The sequence below is a fragment of the Heterocephalus glaber genome, unplaced genomic scaffold, assembly GCF_053883595.1.
Source record: "Heterocephalus glaber isolate CG9 unplaced genomic scaffold, H.glaber_assembly_v1.0 deba00001538, whole genome shotgun sequence".
NCBI classification, from domain to species: Eukaryota; Metazoa; Chordata; class Mammalia; order Rodentia; family Bathyergidae; genus Heterocephalus; species Heterocephalus glaber.
The window spans coordinates 40,652,605-40,679,942 of record NW_028258333.1 but is presented as its reverse complement, the minus strand read 5'-3'; the positions used below and the strand labels follow the sequence as shown (position 1 = coordinate 40,679,942).

At 35.7% G+C, this 27,338-nt stretch overlaps 1 protein-coding gene across 3 annotated transcripts in view; it reads left to right on the top strand.

The window, feature by feature from the left end:
• The window catches only part of LOC101715566 (3',5'-cyclic-AMP phosphodiesterase 4D), a 276,516-nt gene that overhangs the window by 69,864 nt on the left and 179,314 nt on the right, over nucleotides 1-27,338 (top strand). For all 3 annotated transcript variants that reach the window (XM_021261384.2, XM_087189422.1, XM_087189420.1), the window contains exons 3-5: nucleotides 12,963-12,999; nucleotides 20,210-20,283; nucleotides 25,014-25,063. In XM_021261384.2, the coding sequence (XP_021117043.1) occupies nucleotides 12,963-12,999; nucleotides 20,210-20,283; nucleotides 25,014-25,063 (161 nt within the window). The remainder of the gene's footprint in view (nucleotides 1-12,962; nucleotides 13,000-20,209; nucleotides 20,284-25,013; nucleotides 25,064-27,338) is intronic.

Genomic DNA, 27,338 nt, shown 5'->3' with positions numbered 1-27,338 from the left:
GCTCTCACTTGCTTTTTTAGTTTAACACTTCTTTTTTATGAGTAAAGAACACTAAGATAAAAACTCCAGTCCAGTGTATTACAAAATGGAAATTTTCTGAACTTTAAATCTTTTTTTGGTACCAGTGATCACACTCAAGACCTTGTGTTTGCCAGGTAGGCACAGTGCCACTGAACTACATTCCCAGCCATGAACGTTAAATCTTGATAGTGAGTGGTGGGACTGGGGCAGATGTGACAGGCTGAGAGAAAGAAGAAAGTTGATTTCATTCAGAAGTAAGACGTGTGTGTGCTCCACCACATTCTACATAAAAGAATGTATTAACTGGCTGGCATTTTAGAATGAGTATCATTCTTTTATTCATTGAACAAATATCAGTAGCACCTACTTCATGTCAGGGTATCATTTGAAGACAGATTTATGAAAACAATACCAAAAAATGCTTGGAGTGTGTGTTTCTGTCTTTATGTAGTTTTTTTTTTTAACTCTAGACAAAAAAAGGGACAGGCAACTGATAGTGAGATTTCTGTATAAATACCTGTTTCCGCTTCAACTATTTAAAACATTCTTTTTTGCTTGTGAATCTTAGCTCCTTCGAGAATCTTTTTTACTATTCTCTGAGCCATCTCTTTTACTATGCTCTGAGCCATATAAGGAGAAGCAGTCTCACTGCCGGAACATTTATGTGATGTGTTTCTGGAGATAGATATACTGTGGAGTATTACTAAATCATTATGTCTAGCTCTCTGCAATATGAAACATTTAAAGGTTTATTATTATGAATATAAGCAAGGAAGCCTTATCCCTACCCACATTTTTTTCTTCAAAGAATGTAAGTTGGGTATACAGAATGAGCTTTGCTCTCAAATTTGTGGCACTCGGTCCTGGGGTTTGGGTCAGGTTAGATGAAGATTCCATCTGCTCACTGCAATTTCTGTCCAACTTTTTGTCCAGTTTCTCTTAATTGCCTTGAAACTTCAGGGTTTTTCCTAACCTTGGGTTAAGAAAAGAAAAATTGCTGACCCTAAATACTAGACAGCCTGAAACCCTCTCATTAGAAGCAGACAGTTAAAAGCAGAAAGAGAACAAACAGCCAGTAGCCCTTCTACAAATGGGAAAGATTGCTATGTAACTGACAGAAAATCATTAAGCAGTTCAGAGAATGACAGTCTCCTATAAATACCACGAATGATCCCAAAATCAAAACATTTTAAATGTGTTTCACCTGCAGGAAGATCAAGGCTGCTTACACAACTCACATTTCCATGCCTCAAATTCCATTCCTGTTTGGTGCTTGAAAGAGTTTTGGATTTGTTATAACCAACAAGACCAGACGTGTTTACTTGGCTGGTATTATTTTTTGTTTGTCCATTTGTGTCTGGTTGATAGCATATTGGACCACACAGAATATTTCCATGATTATAGAAATTTCTATTGGAGAGTAATCACCTAGAATCTAGACTACTTTCATGGGGCTGTAGGATATTTGGATTCATTTTAGCACCCAGACAACAGCATTATTAAAACAGTATTTGAAAGCCTAGGTTCAAGTCTAGCTACACCACACATTTCCATTCCTTGGAATTTCATGACCCATGAAAATGTCAAAAGCCACCTCAAGACAGACCTAGGGTTCCTACTTATTTACTTTTTCTGTTAAAGGACATTAACAAGAAAATTCCCACCAAAATATAGTAGTTTGGGGTTTTTTTAAAAAAAAGAAAGCAAAAATCTCAGAATAAAAGAGAGTTTCCCAAAGGAATATGGTTAATTTTTTTAACACTTCACTCCATGGTAAGTGTTTCCCTCATTTTGACAAAGACCAATGCCTATTCTCTTGGGTGAGCCCCAGGTCTCAGGCTGGCATTAGGAAACCACTGATCTCTGCCATCTGTCAAGGGTGAGACTATCAATGAGTTATTTCTTGTCTTGGGAGTGGGGATACAAACATCTGTTAGTGCAGAATGCTCAGAATTAGATACTTGGTGTTGGTAGAAGTCTGTGTCTGGCACATAGTAGGCTTTCATAAAACATGTTGGTTTCCTCACTATTTAATCAAGCCCTTTTTAGATACTTAATTTTTCCACCACATGTAGACCTTTCACGCAGTTGTTCTGGCTACCCATTAATCTTCCACCCAGGAACCCATCCTGAAGAAAACCCAAGAAAACAGGATGCCTGACATTAAAAAGAGGCTTGTCGGGAAAGATAAACGCTGAAAGAAGAGCTTGTTCCTAGAACACAAAGTGAGAGTACTTGTGAAAGCCTGCTGCTGAATACTCAGCCCTTTCCAACTTAAATCAGGACTCAAAGCCTCTGAGGATCATTTGTGACATCAGCACTCCTGGAAACTTCCAGAGCAATATTGATTATTATTAAATGATATAACTTAATATGCTCGCTGAATATATCTACTGTGCTACACACTTTTTAAATTGATAAAATTGGATATTGTTACTGTATAATTTTGAGTACATTATCTTTGCCATTGTAAAACTTAACAAATTGGAGCACATTTATGGGCATCATGCATTTTCTATATGAAGCCAAAATTTTTATCTTATAACACATAACGATTCCAGTTGCACACTAGAGAACTTTTGTGTTCACAATACATTCTAATTCTGTTTGTTTTATTGTCAATGCATATGTGTGCACCAGAAATGTGAAAACATACATGAGCCAAAAATTATGGGTTTTTGTTTTAAGAATTTCTTTTCTGGTCAAAGATCAGGTCAAGCCTTAATTCTTTATTTTTTAATTGGCATATAACAAATTGTATATATAATTAAATTCAGTGTAATGTTTATATATAGTGAAATTATTAAATCAATTTATCCATCACTGTCACATACTTAATATTTTTTGTGATGAGAACATTTAAAAGTACTGTTAGCATTTTTCAAGTATACTCTGCTTTATTATTGTTAAGAGTCAGTAGCCCCACTATAAATCTCTTGAGTTTACTCCTCTTTTTTAGCTGGAAGTTTATATTGATTGACTTATATTTTCACACTCCAACCCCAGACCCACTTCTGCGCTCCTCTTCTGTAACTTCACGTCTTGTTTTGTTTTGTTTTGTTTTAAAACAAACATGTATATGAGATGATGAGGCGTTTGTCTTTCTGTGCCTGGCTTATTTCACCAAGCATAATATATTCCAGCTTCATCCCTGTTGTCACAAATATCAGAGCTTTCTTCTTTTGTGAGGCTGAATCTCACTCCATTGTGTACATACATACTTCATTCTCTTTATTCATCTGTTGATGGACATTTAGGTTTATTCCGTATATTGACTATTTTAAATAATGCTACAATCAAATGAAAGTGTAGGTATCTCTTCAGCACTCTGAGTTTACTTTCTTTGGAAATATATCCAGAAATGGAATTGCTGAATCATATAGTGGTGCAGTATTTTTTAATATTTATATTCCCACCACCAGTGTACAAGGGCTGTCTTTAACATCCTTGTTAACATTTTTTATCTGTTGCTTTTTGGAAAAAGGTAATACTTACAGGTAAGTGGTAACATCTTGCTATGGTTTAAGTTTACATTTCATGAATGATTAGTTAGGTTAAGCTCATTTTCATGTACCTCATTGGACATTTCTACGTCATTTTGAGAAATGTCTATTCAGGTCCTCTGCTCATTCTTTAATAGTATAATTTGCTTTCTTGTTATTGAGTTGTTCCTTAATTATTAAAATGTTAATATATGACAAATTGTAGCTGGGGATTTAGCTCAGTGGTTTCGCAGCCTGCTGTGCAAGCGCAAGGACCCGAGTTCGATCCCCGGTACCAAAAAAAAAAAAAAGACAAATTGTTTGAATTTTTAAAAACTTAAAAATATTTAAGATCACAGCATTTTCTAAAGTTAAGTGAGATTTTTCTAATCATGTGAAATATAGATTAGAATGTAATATTTACAGAGCAGGTATTCTTTAAAGGATTTTCCCATAAAGTAGTACAGGCAAAAATATATATAATAAATTATTTTAATGTCAGTAAAAATGGTAGTTCCCCCGCCCTCATACGTAGTACTTTTCTCCTCCCTCATCTGCAGACGGAAGGCAGGAAGCCAAAATGTTTCTGTTAAAAGATTGAGCCCGAGGGCCAGAGATTTAGCTCAGTGGTTTCGCCGCCTGCTGCGCAAGCGCAAGGACCCGAGTTTGATCCTGGCACCAAAAAAAAAAAAAAAAAGATTGAGCCGGGGATTTAGCTCAGTGATTCCACCGCCTGCCTAGCAAGTGCAAGGTCCTGAGTTCAATCCCCAGTACCAGAAAAAAAAAAAAAAAAAGATCGAGAGCACACAAACTTTCCTTAGGATTTTACAAACACACGTATTATATATAATATACATATATAAATTTATATATAGATATTTATATATTAATGCTTCTGTATTAATATGCTATCCTCATTGTCTTTGTTATATGTGACATATATATGGGCTTATCTCACCCTGGTTATGGACAAATGTTATTTAACTTTCAGCTAGCACAATATACCTTAATTTAAAAAACCAAATTTTATTTTATTTTATTATGTCATTTTACGATTGTAGGACATGAAAATCATTAGGAGTACTTAGCTTATTTTGTAAGTTATTGGTAATATGTTGTTTTACTGTTTTGATTTTGTTATTTTGATATTTTTGCATTCCTGTGTAATTTCTATTTATTGTTGTTATAATATCATCTTCATGAAATTAAAAATATACTAAAGAGTAAGCATTGTTTTGGCATTAATAAATGTATTCTAGATAAGAATTTTATATTGTTTAAGAGCAGAGCCCTGAAGTCATATGACCTGACTCTGAATCCTGGCTCTATAACTTCATGCGCCTGTGATTTGGTGACCTTCTTGGGCCTTCTTTTCCTGTACAGAAGAATTTAATAAGAGATAATCATTGTTAAGTATTTTTACAGTGCTTGGAACATTGTAATAATTTGATAAATATTAATTACCACTATTGTTTATAATAATTATAATTAGTCATGATTATTGCCGTTACAGTGTTTATAATTTCATAGGATATCTGTTCTTTGGATTTTTAAAAGAATTCTGGTAAAATCTGGTAAGAAACAATACATGGTGATAACATATTACAAATTGCCCCCAATGCTGAAACCAACAAAAAAAAAGATGTTTCACAGTTTCATGATCTAACTTGTTTCTGGAATTATCTCAGGTGCCATTGGTGATTGAACATATTTTTAAGATGACAATGTGATTTTCCATATTTAAGTATAGTATGTGAATAGTTTAGGGGTCCTCATGAGGTCTCTGTAAGAAGAATTGCTTTTGGAGTCCTCTTGGCTTCTTGTCTATGTTTTTGGCTTCTTATTACAGAGAGAACAGGGAAGAAAGATAGTAAGAGACATAGAAGTAGAGGCAGAATAGCAAAAGTATAGAGAATGGGAGTTCTTTATTGTCATTCCTTTTCTAAAAATCAGAAAAATTATATGACACACTTAAAAGACATGTTCATATTACATTTATTTTCTCCTAACCACAAATAAAAATATATTTTACTTGTACATTACACTGTGACAATACATCTGAGAAAAAGTTATTTAAGGGCCAGGGATTTAGCTCAGTGGTTCTGCCTCCTGCTTCACAAGCGCAAGGTCCTGAGTTTGATCCCCGATACCGAAAACAAAAAACAAGACAAAGAAAAGAAAAAGTTATTTAAATATTGACTTGAAGACAGATTTTTAAGATTGTATATTAGACATATTTAAAGATAAATTAAGCATTTCATACTTTTGAAAAGAAACAGACAAGATATAACCTACCCCTTATAGAGAACATCTGCCACCCAAATTCTAGGTATCATTTCACAGTTACTGAAATGAGATAATCTAGAGATATTTGGCAGAAACAATTTGTAAGAAATTTTTAAAATGACATATCTCCTTCACTAAAATCATAGCTGTCTTTATACTTTGACAAGAAAGCTCATTAAATAAATTATCTTAAATATTATATATCCTACCAATTTTTTTTACAAAGCTTGAGAGTGAAATTCAACTAAAGAAATAATTAAATGTTTTAAGAAATGTAAAATGCTTTTGAATTTTGAGTGATTTAATCCAATGTAATTCGTATAAAAAATTAGACTTATTTCTATGGATCAATTTCATTTTGCCTTGGTCAAGACAACTTAGTTCTTAGAAAATGAACTTTGTAGTCAGGTGAGGGAATTCTAAACAATAAAACAAAAGAAAAGACCTCTATATTAGTTACTTTCCCATTTCTAGAACACAATAGCCATTACCAACAACGTAAAGGAGGAAAGTTTTAACCTTCTGAGTTTTCTTTTCCTTTTTTTTTTTTTTTTTTTTTTTCTGGTACCAGGGATTGAATTCAGGATCTTTGGAGGAAAGTTTAGTTTGGTTCAGTTTCTCATGGATGGCTGTCTCCAAGGCAAGGGCATGGTGGACCAAAACTGCTGAGTGCATGGCGGCTATGAAGCAGAGCAGGGGAATAGCGCTGAAGAAGAAGGGCCAAGGGACCATACATGGGCACCAAGGCTAAGCCTCTGTGACCCTCCCAGAAGTGCAGTGGACACACCCTTGAGGGGCTTCCACAGCCCATTAGGCTGACACTCAACCCTAGCTACCACAATAGTTTATTTGATCCTCAAATTAAGTAGATATAGTACATGGCCAGTCTTTTCTCTTTTATATGTACCTCCCACCCTGGAATAATGATTTTTAAATAACACATTATATCTTAGGTACCAGTGAAGTATCTTGAGTATAACTATATAATTCTGTTGGAATTGTCTTTGGTTTTTGAACTTTTAACCAAGTAGAAACAACACACACTGTGCAGATTTACTGATCTGTTCATTACTCACAAGAATGGTTGGCTCCACATGAACTCTTAAGATGGTGTGCGTGTGTGTGTGTGAAAAGTCATCAAATGCTAAAGTGCTTAGCCCTGGATTTTGAATTTATGCTTTCTAGAAACTGAAATATCTCCAAGCATTTCTCATTTGCCCTATGAGAGACAGATAACTTTTTCAAAATGAATATATAAGGAAAGTTGCACATCTATACTTGAGCCCAGAAAACAAGGTCAGGATGATGGGCAAATGAAATGTAGATTGGGTGCCCTGGGCATCCTTCTGAAATTTGCCGTTTAGTTTTGACCTTTCTTTTCGACCAGAATCTTGTATTTTATCACTTTCCTCTGTTTTCTGTCATTTTTCTAGAGCCTTAGTTCTAATCTATTTTTAAAGGCTGTTCTGTCAGAGTCAGACAGTGAAATCATAGGAGTGGGGGGCACACTAGGTATGCCTGTGCAGTGAACTAGCTGTGTAAGCTCTTAACCAAGTGGAGCCTCAATTTTCTTTTTTTTTTTCCATTAAGTTTATTGGCACATTTTAGGTATAAAATACAGTTACATTCATCATTGGGATCTTGTACCATTACATGAATATCTTTGTTCTTATTTTTCTTCCCCATTCCCCTGCCCTCGCTTCACCCCCTCCACCTTTCCCTATTTTCAAAGACTTTGTTTCCATTTTTTTCCTTTTCTCATATTTTTTCTTTTCCCTTTTTTCCTTTCCCCTACCCCTCCCATTTCCCCTGCTCCTATAGACTTTTTCTTCCTATTACACAATATTAATTATAAATTTTTTAAATTACAGTAGCAAGATGTAGGAGACATTACCACAGATTTTACAGAATTTAAAAGGATATAGAAAGCATATTACAAAAATACTTTTTGAAATAAATTTGACAACTTCTAAGAAGTACCTTGGAAGACAAATTAATGAAACTAACTCTGGAGGAAATATAAAATTTGAATAGCACCTATTAAAGAAAGTATATTCCTAGCTTGAAAACCTACCTATATGACAACAGCAGGCTCATATACATTTTAACTGATAAATTATATCAAACAATTAAAGCAGAAAAAAGAAGGAACACTTCTCCCCTCATTTTAGGAAATCAACCTTGTGCTAATCCTAAAACTGGATAAAGGTAATAGAAAAAAACAGTATGAACATAGATAGAAATTTGTTTAACAAAACAAACTCTTAGAAGTCAGATCTGGCAGTATGTAGAAAGTGGTTTTATTATAGGGATGGCAGTGTTGGTTCAGCATTGGAAGATCCACCCCCAAAAGTCATCATTTTAACAGAGGAAAGGAAAAAGCCATATGATCCTGTCACTAGTTGGAGAAAAAGTATTGGACTAAATTCTACAGCTGTTCATGGTAAAAGCTATCAGGTGACTAGAAGTAGAACAGAACTTCTCAACAAATTAAAGACACATACTCCATACTTCCAGTGAGAATGCCTTCTATGAATGGAGAAGGTACAATGCTTTCTCCTTAAAGTGGGGAACAAGGGCAGATATGCTTATTCTTTATCTGTCCATTAAACTTTGAAACCAAGGCCCAACAAAAATAGTCTGGCAATAAAATGACACAATTAGGATAGGATTGGCAAGGTAGAAGCAAAATCTTTACATGTAGATGAAATGATTATCTACAGAGAAAATACTAAGAAATCTCTAGGAGCCCCTAGAACTTGTATTTGAATTTAGCAGGATTAGAAAACACAAGGTATATATAAAAATTCAGGTCTGTGTATATTTGCTATAAATGAAGAATTGAATATTGAAATTTAAAAGTTATGTAGATGTGCAAAGGACCTAAGTTAAAAAAAGAAAAAAAAAGAAAAAAAACAGTGTTGGAAGATGTTTAGTACCTAATTGTAAGACTTCCTCTAAAGCTACAGTAATCAAGACAGTGTTGGTGTAAGGAAAGACATATAGATCATTGGAAAAAAACGTAGAATCTAGAAATAGAACCACACATACATGGTCCACTGAGTTTTGAAAGATTATTTAACATTAGCATTTTATAGAATATAAACTCAATTCAAGAGCGGAGGAAGAGATAGTGTTTTCAGCAGATGGCACTAGAACACCTGGTATCTGTATATAAAAAATTAACCTCAACCTTTTATTTCCATACATAAAAATAACTTGAAGGGATCTATGAACCTAAATAGGAAAACCTAAAAGTATAAAACTTTAAGGAGAAAGTATAAGGGAAAATATTTATGAATTTAGGGTAGGCAAGAACTACCTAGGATACAAAAAACATGATGTATGAAAGAAAAAAACTGATAAATGAGATTCCATCAAAATTTAGAACTTTAAATGACATCATTAAAATGCAAAGTAGTCCTTAAACAGACCATATTTACAATGCATATAACCTATGACCAGAATATATAAAGAACTCTTACAGCTCATTAATAGACAACCCAATTAAAAAGTAGACATAAGAGGATGATAAATAGCCAATATAGCACAAGGAAAGGTGTGCAACTCTAGAATCAGAAAAATACTAATCAGTACAATAACAAGACTGAATTATACCCTCATTAGGGAGATGAAGTTAAAAGTTTTAAAAGCCTTGTCATGACTTTTTCTTTCTATTGGATTCTCCCCCTTTGGGTTTAATTTGTCACACCCAATGAATTCATTCTGCTGGGTTTCCTGGGGTTGTGATCCTCATTGTCTTTTCCTAGGGCATTGTCTAAAATTTTTTGGAGTGCTGGTTTGGTATTCATGAAGTTCCTGAGGTGCTCTTTATCATGAAAGTATCTTATTTCTGCATTAATTTTGAAAGATAGTTTTGCAGGGTACATCAATCTGGATTGGAGGCTGTTTTCCTTTAGGGCTTGAAATACATCACTCCAAGCTCTTCTTGCCTTGAGGGTTTGCATTGAGAAGTCTGCTGTAATTCTGATGGGCTTTCCTTTGTATGTGATTTGTTACTTTTCTCTCACTGCTTGTAGAATTTTGTTCTTCTGTTGGATTTCTGGAATCCTATCTATTATATGCCTATGTGTAGTTTCTTTTTTATCAAAGCTAGCTGGAGTCCTATATGCCTCACTCATCTGTATGTCAAGTTCTTTCCCCCTGCTTGGGAAGTTTTCTGCCATCACTTCTGTGAATAGTTTTTTTATGTCATCTGCACTCTCTCCTCTTTCTTCATTGACTCCAATCAGTCTTATGTTATTCTTCTTTGCATTATCTAGCAGCTGCTGGATTGATTTCTCATGTTCCCTTACAATTTTAAAGCAATTTTTCTTTTCCTGGTCACTAATTGCAATCTTATCTTCTAAATCTGAAAGTCTATCCTCACATTGGTTCATTCTGCTGTGCAGACTTTCTATGGAGTTTTTAATCTCCTCGAAATCTGTTTGTATCTGTTTTATGGATTCCTTGTTTCCTATGTTGGGATTCCATCATGTTCCTCAGATCCTCTACTTATTTATCTGTGTCCTCTCTAGATTTATTAATCGTGTCTTGCACCATGAGCACAGTCTTTGCTGTTATCTGAGTAATTATTTCTGATTTCATTTTTCCCAGATCCTCTTTTGTTGCCAGTTCAGAGAGTCCAGGTGGTTGAGTTTCAGATTGTTCCATCTTGTTTCCCTTTGGGGTTGCTGTAGGTGATCCAGAAGTCTGTTTTTGAGGCTTGTTTACATATCTTCTCATTTCCACTGGGAGGGGTGCTTCTAGCACCCGTGTGGCTCACCTTCTCTGCCCTAGGAGCATGGGATGGTGGCGGGGGAGCTTCCTTCTGGGTCCTGGGACCGGCTCAGCTTCTCTGCCCATTGCGTGGCTTCAGAGTCTCCTAGAGTCCTTCTCATGCAGCATGCAGCTAGTTGAAGTAATAGAAGGTGGTCCCGCAAGCTGGGGGGCTCTCAGCAATGTCTCAATTTTCTTATCTGTAAAATGGAAATAGTACCACCTACACTGCAGCATTGTTATAAAAATTACTGATATTTTGCTTAAAATGCACATAACATAGCATTCTCCTTACTTTTGTATATGATTGCATTTTTCATAACTTGTTTTAAAAAATCCTTAATGTTGTCACCTTTACTCTCTGTTACCACTGATTTAGTTTGGTGCCCCAATTCCTCTGTCCTTAAAACTTAACTTTCCTAGCTTCCACTTTTACCACTACAAAGCCGTCAATCCCTTACAGTCTGACACAATGGCTCAAGGAGTCATCTAAACTTGTCTTAACTGAGTATTGATTCTCTTGAATCTTTGCAATTCCTAGCTGCATAGGAAAGCAAAAGGCATTGGGATATTAAAATCCTTACTACTAATAATTATTACTATAGCTGATGTTTATTGAACATTAATTGCATACTGAGTACATTCTCTGTACTTTACATTATTAATTTGATCCCCAAACCATACTCTATGTATACACTATTGACTCCCTTTCCTCATGAGATCAAGAGAATGAGAGGCTTAATAATTTGCACAATTTACACACTAAGAATGTGGCAGGGCTGGAATTGTAACTCAAGCTTTCATCAGAGTAAAACCCATTTCTTTCACACATTGCACAGAAGCTCCATGAACTGCTTCCTGGCTTGATACCAACCTCTATTCTTGCATTTCCTGCTATGCATGGAATTTTCTAGAATCTTTGAGCTACTCATGGTAGCTGCTCAGATGCACCATGTTCTTTCTTACTCCAGTCATTCTGCCCCCTCAGCGTCATCTCTTCTTGCTTGGTCCCTCTGGGGCATTGGTTTCCTTACCACTTCAATACCCCAGACCCCTCTCACAGCCATTTTGCTAGGATTGCCCTCAGAAGAGATTTTTTGATTGACATCCTGGCTCTGCCATTTGTTAGCTTTCAGACCTTTCTGAATTTCAACTAGCTCCTCTACAAAATGCTCATAAAATATGATGTCCAACCTTCCTGGAAGTCTATGAATAATCACTACAAATAACAGGTGTACCTTGGTAAATATAATTCTGGAATTAGTAGCTTGCAAAATAATATCTGCTTCTTTTGAAGTGTATATTTTTACCTTTTTCTGCTTCTGTTTTCTACCCTTTCTCTGTATGATCTGATGGCCCCCATAAGAACTGGTCTCATTATAAGCAATGATCCACTTTGAACATTGTCTACATGCCCTTTGAGCTATGGGGTGCTTCATGAATGCTGTTTTAGGCCACTTAGGTCCTTTTCAGATATTTGTAAATGAGCAGACAATTCAGTAGCACTGTTCTCCATGAGGGTTATGTCCAGGAAACTTTTCTGTGCACAAAAACTATACCTGCTTGATTAAAGAGCATTGGCTAGCTCGATCACATAATAGTCTACGGAGATGTGGGAAATCCTTCCTACTAATGAGTTATACTAAAAAAAAAAAAATACTGAAAAAGTACCCTGAGCCCTGGTTTCTCATTTTCCTCTAAGAATGCTGCACAACTATTCTTGCCTTTCCCTGTGCCTCTAAGACACGTCATGCTGACACCTTGCTCCTGTATCCTAGGTGTGGGGTAGCTGAGATTGCTGTAGCAACAGCACACCCAGGATAACATTCCCCCATAACTACAGTGGCTGGGACATGAGTCAGTTGAAAAGTTTCTCGGAGTTTTTAATTACTTTATGATGCAGTCCTATGTCATCTACAGTTCCTGGCCCGTGTAAGAGACTTACACATGATGGTGTGGAACACTTGATGCTGATCACCTTCAAGTGTTAGATGGCCCAGGGTCCTTTCACAGAAGCCACTACAGCAGCTGGTTTCTTCCACTGCACCCCTTACTAATACCTGCAATACAAGGCCAAGAGGAAAACTCAGGCCTCAGTGCTGGAATTTTATTTCTGCGAATGCATGTCCTGTGTGCCTAAAAAGCAACTGTGACATTGCTAGATGATCAAGGAGATTCTTTTTCTTTTTACTCGGAGAGCTGGACAATGGTTTACATGGTGGAAGACACATTTTTAACCTAGTGTCTAGGAAGGACATATGCAAAAGCATAAGGATGGAACTACTGTAATTCTCTATGGGGATTTATGAAAATGGAGCTTGCCATTTAATAGTAATCAAAAGGATTTTCAGATTTATTGGTGTCTTCTAACACAGGATTTGGTTTATTTTTCAGACATGGAGATGACTTGATTGTGACTCCATTTGCTCAGGTAAGCACAGCTTGGCGAGTGGGCAGCCTTCTCACAGACGGTGAAATTAAATTTGGGGTTTGTTCTAGTGCTTAATTTAATTTTAAATCAAATGCAACTAAAAATATGAATTGTGTTCCTCATCTAGTAATTCAAAGGCAGTGCTAGAGAATATGATTTTGCCTTTATAAACCTGTTTTGTATATCCCTGTCAACTCAAAGTGTGTGTTTGCTTCAAATGGCAAGTAAGCTAAAGGATATAGGAATTAAATGGGTCCAAATTTCCTTAACTGACATAAACACAAGAGGCAGAAGGCTATATCATGGATTAAATTACATTTAGTATAATTAGGTACATGATTCGTGCTTAAAATTTAATAATCCAATTTCATCTGATACCTTATTTACTCATTTGTACATGTGTTATTTGTACAAAGATTTAGCTGAGTAGCATGTTTATGCTTATTCCTTTTAGGTATACATACTGTGAAAACATTTTAACCACACAATGCAGAAGCAAAAAGGTGATAAAATAACCTAAAGGGTTTTGGAACATATAAAAGTATGAATTACTGGATGTTCTTAGTATAGACCAGTGTGTTTCAACTCTAGCTATACATGAGATTCACCTCCACTACTCTTATCCCAGTGACAAGACTTCTGATCAATTAAACCCAAAAACTTGGGGGTCAGACCCATGCATTTGCATTTTTCAAAGGCCTTAGTCCATTTACAGTGTGTAGTGTTAAAGTTGAGAGCCCTGGTGTAGACAACCAGGTACAGAATGGAATAAACCTGATTTAACCTGGGTAACAATGAAGCCTTAAAGTCAACATTGACATTTAAAAATGCTAAATATTGAAATATAAATAATCCTAAGAAGTTATAAGAATTACAATCAGAGTTATGTCATAAATAGATATAGTACCTCGGGCAACCATTATGGCTTTGAGTAAGTCACTGAACTTTTCCAGGTCTGGTCTCCTCCTCTATTAAATGACAATTCTGATTACCTGCCTCATAACATTTTTACAAAGCTGACATAATACCAGCTTTTAAATGCTCAGGAAAGTTTCTAAAAAAACGTAATGTGTAATAATAAATTATAATTATTGGTTTAATCATATAGATTTTATCTCTAAAATAGCATAGATATCATTTTTAAAAATGAATGATAGTATTTGGATGTTAACTCTACTTTTAAATTTTTTATGGCTATAATTAAGACCAAAATTTTAATCAATCCATAAGCAATATTATGCTAACAGAAATTTTCTAAATTAAGACAGGCAATTAAAAATAGAATATGCTCACCCTCCCTTTCAGATAGTTAATACCTTGATTGCTTAAGATTTTGCTAGAAATCATGATTTCTTCCTATATCTGGATGCCAAAAAATAGGTATTTTAATCATATTTATAAAACTAAGTATTTTTAATTGATTATTCTTGAGAACTTACAATTTCCTGTCTAAGAGCTAGGCGATGAACAGAAAACAATGAGGCAAAAATATATTGATAATTGGGCTGGGGATTTAGCTCAGTGGTTCTGCCGCCTGCCCCACAAGTGCAAGGACCCAAGTTCGATCCCCAGTACCAAAAAAATAGAGAGAGAGAGAGAGAGAGAGAGATAATCATCGCAATGTATAGAATCAGTCACTCTAATTCAAATTCATTCAGATAGGTATTTTTTACTTTTAAACTCTTAACACATTATAAAAAATGTACCTACGATACTTTGTCTTGGTTTTTTTTTTTTTGGTATTGGGGATCCAACTTGGGACCTTGCGCTTGTGAGGCAGGCGGCAGAACCACTGAGCTAAATCCCCAGCCCTAAAAAATGTATCTAAATATACTATAAAAATTGAAAAACTTCTGTATATAATACTTTGTCTTCTATGAGTAATTTTTACTTATCACCAACAAATAGGTTAATAAATTCAACTTGGTCTCTGCCATCAGTGCTTTTAAATTTTAAAGAAATATAATCATTTACATAATTAAACATCTTCTCTAATGTACCTATAATCTCCAAAAGCTAATTAAATTTTAGTATACTGGTAAGTTCACATGTATATTATGTTAATAAGCTCTTTAATTTTAAAAATGTATACATAATATCCTTGAAATTGGAACTTTGAATATAAACCAACTCTGTGTAATATGTAGACATATCTTATGGCTGAAATAATCCTAAAAGTCTCAGAAGACTTCACTTATGATTAGTGAAGTTCATCTAGGAGAAGGTACAGTAGTCATTCCCCCAGTGGCTTCATCATACTTTTCACAAATGGGCTTCTACTTGAGTATAAGATCTGGAAAGTTCCACTAGAATATGAAAAAAAAATAATGTTAAATCCTGAGCAATTTTAGCACCGATAGAAAATCCTTGAGGGACCAGGTAAGACAGAAGACCAAGTTAATATCCGTTTGCCTGTGGCCTTTTCATAAGCCCTGTCGGGCTCACTAGCATACACTGTTGCCCTAACCATCAACTCTGAAACTTTTTTGGTAATACAAGATAAAACACTTACCACTTAATTCTAAATATTACAATACTAAAATATTAAAATATTGAAAGCACAATGTGTCAGTTGAAGAGTAATACCAACATCAGTCGATCTGACATTCAAAAATTACTTTTACCAATGTACAAAAAACTGCTGATTTTAGCCAAGTCACTCAGGAGAAAAGTTTAGCAAATAGGCCAAAGAACTAAATTTTTTTTCCTACCATGCTTTCGGCTTCAGAGTTTCACAGTAATTTTGGTGAGAAAACCACACTGCTCTCAAAATAAAATCTTATTGCATAAAAAGTTTAGAAAAATAAATATAAGCAGGAGAAAGAAAATTTCCCATAATTCCAAATTCCCAAATTAGCTACTGTTGACCTTTACTTTACATCCAATTAGGTTTATTTTTTATGCATTATCTTTCTTATGACTCCTAAAATAGCCACCCACTGTCTAAAGTGGTAAAAGATCTTTTCCCAATCCCAGCTTCATCTTTTTCCTCTTCAGAATCTATTTCTCTAAAACATGAAAGTATCTTTCCAAATCATGGTTTCCTGTGAAACAAGGAGAATAAAATCCTACATTACAATAGAATTCAGAACATGGTACAGAGATATATCCCACCCTGTTATCTACAGCTGAAACCTAAACCTTCTTAGGTAGACCTAAGTTTCAGAAAGGATCTTACAATATCCCTCCATGTTTTAGTCTAATATCAAAAACACCATCAGAGTTAAAAATTTAGGCTAGTAACCTAAACTCTTTTCTACCTCCAATTTTCCATGCTTTCACCTACAAGGGAAGCAGAATACCCTTGATCCCTAGAAAAAGTGTCAGCTGCAATTTGTATATTTCAATTTAGTAATAGTCTCTGATGTTTGTGTTGAAATCTTTTGGTATGAACGTCTCTTTAGGCTCAAAGGCTGGGTGCACGGAGAAACCCTACTGCCCTGAGCTATGCCATGCCAGTTGGCCATTATCCATGTCCTCCCATGACTATGACACTTTGGGGCTGAAGAGCACTAAGGATGCACAGCACTGCTGAAATGTCAGAACCCCTTCTCTGTAATCAGCTGCCTCTGGTCCTAGTCATATTGTTTGTGATTATGGCTCCCTTGTAAATCTCTCTAAGTCAGCTAGAGTTCTCATCTGGAAGTGTGTAATGCTAAGAGAAGTGGAATCTTTGATGAAGGAAAAGCCCACCAAAATATTATCCTGGATCCCTAGGCACTTCCTTACATCATTCAGATTAAGGAGATATGGCTGACTGGAGAATACAGGGTAGGAATAACTGCGTAAGTTTGCCTTTAAACTATGTACTGTACGTGAGATACCTTTAGAACAAAAAATGTTGTAGTTATGAACACTACAGAACATTACTACTCCATTGGTAATTAGACCAGGGATTGAACTCAGGACCTTGCGCTTGCGAGGCAGGCACAGCACCACTGAGTGAAATCCCCAGCCTCATTACCAATATTTATTAAAAACACCCCTGGTTGTCTCTTTCAGTTTCACCCAGCAGCAGGGATCTTATGGCCTCATCAAAATCCTCAAGTTTGATGAAACCATCAGGCCTCTCCATTAGGCAATGGTAGAAGATGATTACCTCATTTCACTTGCCTTTGAGTGAGGGCTGTTCTTTAGCTTTCATTGATATAAATTACAACTAGCATCCTTTTAGATGTTAGATGAATTCTTGATAGATTAAATGAGATGAAATTGTCAATAACTTTGACATACAAGAACAATTTCATATGGGATGATGTTTGTTTTTCAATCAAAATGACCTTTTTGTCTTGTAAATAATTCTAACTTGATTGCAGTGTTTTTTTCTGAAAGTAAAACCCATATTAAGAATTCTTTCACCTTACAATTCTCCCTCGCCCAACCTTGCATCTCATGTCTTGTGTTTTACCCCCACCTAGTGGCACAAAGTGTATATGTCATTAAAAAAATCAAAACGTTTCTTTCTAGGTTATTATTATGTCCAGTTATTGTTAGCTTTTCTATGAAGCCCACACTTTTCTGCTGATTACAATGAATTCTGTTGGTTAATTTAAAAGGCTAGTATGTGAGCCATCTCTGTCCAAAACTTTTCTGTATCACCATCAGTATTTCTTTCCTGAGGTATAGCTATATAGTATTTTTTTTTCATCATTCCAAGCTATTTTTTACCTTGACCAATTTACACTTTTACTTGGAGGTATAAAAGAGAAAGAAATGACCTCAGTTTCTACCACTGGGCTATGTGGAAGAAATCTCAGGGACCTCGTTGGTTAACAAAAATTAAGGGGTGATGAAAATTGAGCAGTAAAGCTCTGACTACAACTCTTAGAGGGCTGAATTAATTCAGGGGAGTGAGAGCCACCCTGGAGCAAAAGTAAAGAATAATTCAACCTTAACTTGGGAGGTCCAATATAACAGTTTCCATTTCTCCTCTCCTCCTAGAGCAGCAGTTGCCTGCTTTTTGTGCCCTGCAAATGCAAGGGGGCCCTTGAAAGGCAAACACAGTGATATTTGTTAAATTTTTTAAAAGCTCCGGATTCAATCAGCCAGGCCCAGGGCAACACCTCTTAAAAGATGAGTCTGAAACTGTTCTTAATATTTCTTCAAATATCACATTGGTCATAGTGCAGAGAATGATCATTAACACATAATCTAAAATGTATAAAATACTGTTTTTCCCAGTACAAAAAAAAAGTGACCTAAGATTGCACACCTCAGGAATGTTATGTCTTCAAGTTTACTTACTGTAGAAGTGTTTGTAAAACCAAACTTTAAGGGACGACCTAAAGGTCAGGTGGCTGGGGACAGTAGTTGAATCCCTGAAGGAAGGACAGGAAAGAGATTTCCTTTCTCACTTTTCATTTCAAAATATTTCATGTATATAACAGAATATAGATAGTGACTATGTGAACAAAAATAACAATACTTCAGTGAACAATTTACAAAGTAGAACAGATTTTAATGCTGTGTAAATGTCCCCTCCAGCTTATCAATCTGCCTATTCTCAGAAGTAACAATCATTTTGATTTTGTCTTAATTATCAAAGTAGAGACTTTTTGCTTGATAGCCTTCTTTTCTGTTTAAATTCTTAAAAATGATAGGGCATGGATTATTTAAAAATACATAAAATTACATTAAAGAACAAAACAAAATAATTCGGTATCTTTAGTATTATAATAGAGGAAAATGGCTCTATGGAAAATATTTCTTTCATAAAACTATTTTCTTTCAAGAATTAATTTTCTTTGAAATGAGCATAGAACATGAATTACTGTAATACTATTTACGTTTACCACTGTCAAATGTAGTGAACTTAAAAACCATGTAAAATAATATAATCCTCAGAATTCTGAGGTTAAAATTTTTGCCTAGATAAGGGATAAATTCGCTGGTGCTATAATCTTACGTAGAATGTTTTATTAGTGTGTTTGGTATTCACTACTTAAATCATAAAGTAAGCCTGCGTGGGTCATTTATCCAATTTGTTTCTGCATCATTCAAGATTTCATGCCTCTTAGAAGACGCCATGTTCTGAAGTTAGCTGTTAGCTATTCAAATACTCTACTCCATCATAGGCAGCATGACCTTTCAGAGCTGTGATTTTTTTTCTAGGCGATAATGAGCCCGGTTTTTCCAGTGACTGAGCTAATCATGATTGGTTCTTTCAGAAACATCACCAACTTACTCAGGGAAATGCTATAGGTCACTGTTGCAAAGAATAAACAGCTCCCTTTGACTTGCTTGGATTAATATCAGTTTCCCCCCGCCAAAAAAGAGACATTTTTTTCTTAGAAGAAAATAGAGACTGACTTTATTCTGGATCTGTCTTAGATGAAAAAACTTTAGAAACAGTTCTGGAACCCTTGGAGCAATTAGAAATTTGGGAGCCAGCTTGTTTTAGTGCTAGACATTAAGTAAATTCTTCATGTTCGTGCCAGATCCCTAACCAAATGAATATTACCATAGTGGCCCTGCAGTCATTCAGTACTTCCTGCTTACCAGGCACTGTTCTTGGCTCCCAGCCTGCCATTTCATATAACCCTCACAACAGTTCTGTGAGGTAGATACCACTCCACGTTTACATGGGAGGAAACTGAAGTACAGAGAGGTTCTGTAATTTATCTGATTTTATACATTTAACATATAACAGAGCCAGGCAGTCTGGCTCATTATGTAGTACCTATCAGGACATTTGATTTCTGTGCTTTAGATCAACTTAGAATGTTGGTTGACACCAAGATCACCTATATGTGAGTTCTCACCCAATGTGAGTTCCGCTTTGGGGAAATTTGGCTATTCTAGGAGGAAGTGAGGGGCCTTAGGTTCTTATAACTTTGTTCTCAGTCTCACTTTCATTCTCTGCGCACTTTCCAGTTCCAACTTGAACCTTAAACAGTAAGGTGCTATCAGAGGTGGCGGCATCTACATGTCCTGCTTTGTCACATGTGTGGATGTATTGTATCTATGTATTCACTTATTCAAATTTTTACTGAATATCTTCTGTGTGCCAGACGAAGTGCGCAGAGCAGTAGCATTTTATATAGGAAATAACACCCTGACAACTTTTTATAACTCGCAATTCAGATAACCTTGACAAAAACAAAGAATATCCATGAACTACCTCTAGATAGTTTTCTCTTTAAAAAATCATTTTAATTGCATTTAAAATGGTACCAATTCAAGAAGTCTAAAGAATTCATTTTTGTTGTAGGTCTTGGCCAGCCTCCGAACTGTACGAAACAACTTTGCTGCATTGACTAATTTGCAAGATCGAGCACCAAGCAAGTAAGTTGTACCATTTTTTGTTGTGTTTTCCTTCTTGTTTTCTCCTCCATTTAGATGCAACTCAAGGCAATACATTAGACTTCTCTGAATCATTGCCATGTTGTCTAATCATGTACACTAAATCATGAGATGCCCTGTTAATTTTCTATAAATACTTAGAAGTGACAGTTGTAATATCAGAAATGAAACAGTATGACAAATAAATACAGTGATTCCATCTGTCAGAAATCAGCTGGCACGGTCAGTTCTCTGCCCGGTTACATATTTATGCTCAGAGTAACTTTATAGGTTTGGCTTACCTCATAAATTAACCACAGACAAATAATCTTGTCCAGACATAAAGTCAACTCAAAGTCACCTTCCTAAGTCTAAAACAAGAAATAATTGGAGAAAAAAACACAACAAGCAAGGATTTTTAATTGTCTACTTTTACTGCCTCTCAGATCAGCATTCACAGAACAGTTAAACTCTGATTGATAGGTTAGCTGTGGAAGCATTTGAAAGAGGAAAAGCTGAGATGGAAAGTGATTATAATATGAAGGTCCTGATAAAGGCAAAAATCTTTTTTAAAGTTAATTTGCATTGTTAATAGGGAAGGGTGGAGGGGGTGAAGGGAGGACAAGGAATGGGGAAAAAATAAGAACCAAGATACATCATGTACAGGTACAAGTACCCAGTGATAAATGTAAATGTATTGTATACCTAAAATGTACCAATAAAAGAATTTAAGCAAAAAAAAGGTTAATTTGCCAGATTAAATGGAAAACTAGTAAGCTATTATTCAAGTTTCCCTTATTTTTAAAAACTATTGATAATAAAATATTAAAATAATCAACCTCAAAGAATTTTCCTGAAGATAAAGCTATTTAAGTATTGAGAACAGTGAATAGACACTTAACTGGGATTATAGCATACTTAAGTGTATAAAATTTCACAGTATTCCTACTTCTTAAAGAATATGAAAAATCTGAACTTTCCATTCCATAATAATATAATTTACCTCCCAAATTCATAGTTCATGATTAAAGAAGGATGTGGCCTTTATCCAAGTACTTCTTGTTATAGAACATGCCTTTCAAAAATTAGTATAAATGCCACAATGCAAATGATTAGAATGGAACCCAGAGCCTCCAGCTACTTGTGTTTTCCAGATAATACATTTTTTAGTTCTATCCCCTCAGTCTACACAGTTCTCATCTTCCTTTTCCCCTCCTCAAGTATTGGAGTAACTGCAATTTATCTTTACATTGCAACTTAAATATAATTGCAATGGGGCGTTGTCCCTACATACTACCTAACATAGACACACACCCACAAGTCCAAACTGGCCAACATGGCTCCCTATCTCCATTTGATGGTATCCTGTATGAACTGCCTGTCTTAACACTCACCTCTCTGTTGTCTCTCTCCTATTGCCTATTTGTCTGATCCTTCCAGTGCCAATTCCCAGTGAGCAGGAGTTGTTGGTTCACATTTGTATTCCCAGTGCCTATCATAATACAGAGTAACCATTCTGCAAATGCTTGTTGGCTGTAAGTGTAAAGTGGTCAGCATTTGAAACCTGAGGGAGTCCTTTGAGGAATCCATTCTTTGCCAATTATGTTTTCTATGCCATGTGGGCAGCTGTACAATACCATGCTGACCTCAATAGCCACTTGGGGCTTTTGTTATTCAGTAGCTTATAGGTATAATCACCTCACCTTGGAAAAGTCTCAGATCTCCAAGAAAAATGGAATTGTTGGTTGTCGTTCTCAAACGTTTTAATCTCAAATTTCATGTAAAATATCAAGGTCTTATCTTTTTAAAAAACTAGAAACTAAATCCCTTTAAGCTTCTTTCAGATATGGTCACCTGGGTACCAGCATCTAAACCTATAGAAGGGAGATAGTTATAATCAGACAGGTGTGAAGGAATCACACTGTTCTGAGGCCCATTCCATGAAGGCAGAAATTTTCAACTGATTTATAGGAACAAACAGATTAAAATGGAAAAAGAAAGACAGGAATTCACAGCTAAGAGCTGAATTTACACTTGTTTTGACCAACTGTACAATGGGGAGGATGACATCTAACCAAACAGTATTATCTGGTAAAATCTAAGTGGAGACTGGTGTGGTTTTTCTTGATCAATGAAGATTTGTATGTATCTCCTTTACTGATTCAAACCAAATTAGTTGCTGGTAGAATGGTGGGATTCATTCTCTACAAAGACAAGCTGTGTAATATTCAGTGACAGCAAGGAGAACATAACTCTGGCACATTGCTTGATGACTCTGGAGGAATCAGAGTCTGACTGCTAGGAACTCATGGAACCACAAGAACATTTTCAGGCTCACCATTGGAGTTTGAAAAAGATGTGTGGTGCCTTGCACCTTCTTATTTGCTAGGAAAGGTATCAAAGCTCAACCCCTGGGTGATGTATTAGTCAGTTTTTCTGTTACTGGAACAAAATACCTGGGACCCATAAATTAAAGGAGGAGAGTTTTTTTGGCTCCTGGTTTTAAAAGTTTCGGTCCATTATTGCCTGGCTCCTATAGCAGGAACATTATGGTAGAAGGTGTAGTGAAGCAGAGCTACTTACTTCATGGTCAGAAATGGGAGAAGGGAAGAGCATCAGCATAAGATATACTCATACCTTCCAAAGGAACAACCCCAGTGAACCAACGAGGTCCTGAGTCCCAACAGCGCCTTCTACTATGAACATTAGTGTGTCGATCCACTGACGGGTATAGCACTCCCATGATCCAATCACCTCTCCAGGAGTCCCTTAATCCAGTCAGGTTGGTGACTGACAGGTGAATATCCTGATAGACATTTCTGACTTTTATCAACACTCTTCTGGTTCCTATCACCTAGCTCTCTCTTGCCTCTGAGATTCTTTTATTCCAAAGGGAGCTGTGGCTCATCCTTCATTAAATGATGTATCAATGAAACCACGGACTAATATTTTCTGCTTGCTGTTACTTGTTGAGATTTCAAGTTCCTGAGTAGGATTGTAGGATTGATATTAAGAACACATAATTAGTAGTCAACAATTTGGTTTTCCAAAACTAGAAAAGTATAGAAATACGCATTTAATATTTTTCCAAGACAAAAGTAAATTTTTTCCAAATTTTAAGAACTAAAAAGCAGCAACCTATATGTAAATTATTTGAATAAATTCTAGGCACAACCATACCACCTTGAACATATCTGACCTTATCTGAATAATAAACCCTCAACAAAAGGATGACTACTAATGTATAGACCAGAGCTATTTCTGGGCAACATTTTAAGACATTGACATTTTGTTTTATGGAGCATTTATCAAGTTCAAATTCATGTAAAAAACTAAGATAATTTAGAAGCAAAGCTGGGTACATTGTCAATCAAACACAAATTTTGAACCCGGAAATGACACCCATATATCCTACAATGATTCGCAATCAAAGGTGTAGTGGAGCCAGTGAGGATTTGCAGTGTCAGACAGCGCCCCCCTAGCAAGACAGTTTGAAAGAGCCAGACACCATCCACACGTACTTGTGACCATTCACCCAATGTACCTAAATATCCCAATGGCAAAACAACAGTGCTGAATCCATCACCAGGATCACATCACTTGAGTTCCAGTCTCAGCTCTCTTCCTTGGAGCACATTTTCTGCTTCCCAAAACTTTATTTTTTCCTTCAAAAATGAGTCTACCTGCCTTGAGTTTGCTGTGCAGATGGAGCAAGATAATTTTTTAGACTGTACATTCAGCACAGCGTCTGACACATGCTAAGTGCTCATTAAGTGTTAGCCAGTAGAAGAAGCACACATACAAACTTCCTATATTTTGCAGACATCCTTCAATGTATCTATTCTTAAAGTGTTTTTAAAGATTGCTATCATTTGAAAGCTACCAATTTTAAGTAACATCTCTGTGAAGTTATATTTCAGAAAACTTTAATGGAATTTCCATAAATGATATTTTTTCAACATAATTTACTGATTGAATATGGATACATTGTATGGAATTTATAGGAAATACAAGTTAATTATGTACCATTATAAAAACTTTGAAGTTTTTATAATCATCTTCCAGAACTTAGCAAAGATCTGAAAAGAATAGAGAATACCAGATAGAATCTCTTTAAGTACCTTTGGTTCATAATATAGTATTTCTAAAATCTCTATAGTATCTATTTAGACAAGTTATTAACGTACCTCTCTGATATATACATCAGAGATATTTCTCAATGTAAGAATATAGGAAAAAGTTTGAATGCCTCCTCTGTAAGATAGTTTATAAGGAATTATTCACTTTGATAATATACAGGCAATTTATGCCAAAAATAAAAGTTGCTTACACTGCATTAGGAAAACCAATTGTGAATTGACTACTTTTTCAAACTCAAAAAGTCTGTATTTATTTTGGAAGTCCTAGCCTAATAGAATAAATCAATAAGAATTTCTTGCTATTATGTCTCTGTGACATTTACATCAGTTTAATCTATCCTAATGTGTGACACCATGAGATTTTAACTGGGTTGTTTTTTGGGGGGGGGGGTTCCCCCTGACGTGGTCTGAAACCATGGTAAAAAGGCACCCAGGAAATTGACTGGCTAGTCTGAAATACATCTTCATTTGCATCTCCTAAGTTAAAAACAATCCTTTAAATTAAAATCTTTTTAAAAATATATCTGAAATGTCTCAAAGAGAACTCAGATCATAAGCATCACATATTCACTGCTTTATATTTTTCTTTGACAGACGATCACCCATGTGTAACCAACCATCCATCAACAAAGCCACCATAACAGGTAAGAGGGATCTGGGTACTTATTCTTCTCATGTCTAGGTATGTTATCTTCTAAGAGTCAACATAATACTACTGCCAGCTTATACTACAATACTAAAATGTTAAAGAAATGAATTTTTTCTTCTCTACATTACCCTTACTATCATTGATGTCATAGCTTATCCATTTAAGCTGTTCCTTAGAAAATCTTTACTACTTTTCTGTATTTTTAACCATTTCACTTTGTGTTTGGACTCAGTTTAGCTTTGATCTGGGCATATGTGTTTTGAGAGATAAGCTGCCTTTAGAATGTTTGCCATTTTGGATCCACATTTGGTTGTCAGCATGGTCTTAATATAATTCTTAGTTTAATGTAAATGAAAGCACCGATAAAAGGACTAAGTTTTTGTTTAACCCATATCCCACTTGTGTGTAAGAAGGGACACTATTACTATTCCAGTAGTCCTTGTTGGGACTGAGAGAGCCGAGAAATTGAATTTTTGAGGGCAAAGAAGACATTATTATAATTTGGATACATTCAATAAGATCAAGAGAAAAAGATACATGGATGTTTCGGAAAGAAAAGTGGAAGGAAGGATGAGTGAGTCAAGGGCATACAAATAAAATTATCCAAATCCATATTAGCCTGTTTTACACAGGAGACTTGACCCCAATTCCACCAAAAGCAGAATAAATGATCTCATTTTGCTGACTCTGAAACTGAATTAAATTTAATAACTTCTTGAAACTGCAAGTGATTCATTAAAATAATGGCCTAAAAAGGAAAACCTATGACTTCTAATATTACTACCAGAAGAAAATTAATGTATCTTCCAAAGTAAACCAGTACTTCATTTGATTCAAATATCTTTTTTGGACCCAACTCATAATATGCAGAGGCGCTCCTATCAAATTTTCAGTAAGTAAACTGTGCTTGAAATTTTATTTTGTCATGTCCAGTCAAATGGCCCCATGTGTGGTCATCATATATGACTTGATTCTGGAACAGTTGTTAATGTTTTCTTCCAAGGGCCTATATCACTTGAAATTTGTATTTCAATGACTGTTTAATTATAGGTTCTTGCCAGGGATTTAGCTCAGTGGTGCCACCACCTGCTTCACAAGTGCAAGGTCCCGAGTTCGATCCCTGGTACCAAAGAAAAACAAAATTTTTTTTTTTTAATTAAAGGTTCTTTTTTTCCATATTTCCTTTTCAAGTTCTTGTTGGTGATGATTTTTCCATTGTCTTTTCATAGTGTACATACAGTTTACCAGTTCTGTTCTTGATGTTGATCAAAAAAGTGACAGCAAAAATTCCTATATACCAAAATAAATTCAAGCAACAAATTTCTTCTTTAGAAACTCAAATTCAATATAAATGAGCCTAAACTAAGGTGGAGGTTGGAACTGAATCCCTTATTTCTGTATATTTTCCTTATCCTGTTGGGGAATGGACAGGCCCACTTTGAGGGTCATATGTCTGGGGCTTCTAGTGAAAGTAGGGCTGCTCCAGACTTTCAGGGTATCCCTTTGAAAAGGAGCTACCCTCCTCCCTCCCAAATGTTCAATAAGACTGACTTTGTGGTTTAAGCAGAATACAGTGCTAACTTGGTCTCTGACAGCTTTTTTAAGCTCAAAAGGTCACATATGAATCTTCATAGGAGAGACAGCATCCTTCTAGAAGAACAGCTATAGGTATCAGTGGAAATTGTGTCCAACAGAGATTTGGGTTCTGCCCAGCCCGGATTCACGGGAGAAAGCTACTCTCAGGGGGTACAGACTTGGTCTTACCTGCTTGGGAGAGAACCCATGGAAGTCCCTAGATACTTTTTACAGAATATTGAAGCACTGGGGCAATGCCTGGAGAGGGAACTAAGAGCCACTGGAACCAGGCAATTCAGGTTAGTATTGTACCCATTCAACCCTGACCTGAGGCCTACAGTGGAGCTACAGGGTTCATTACAGGCCTACAGCTTCCCTTATCTGGGAAGGGATACAAATTACATTACATTACCTCCTTAGAGCAACTGGGCTTGTAAAAGAGCCCAACAAGAAACTGCCTAACTTTTCCTTTCCTTCTTGCCTTAACATTGCAAACCAAGGTAGGAACTTGGGATGGGGTATCTGGGAATGAGGTGAAAACCAGAAAAAGCTCCCTTTCTCTGAGTTCATTCTAAAAAAGGGGACCCTTAAAAGCTAAATAGTAAAAATAATATGAATATTGGTGGTTGAGACTTTGACAGTAGTAAAACTTGAGACACTCAGAGAAGATGGCATTTGGATGTTCCCTCCATGCT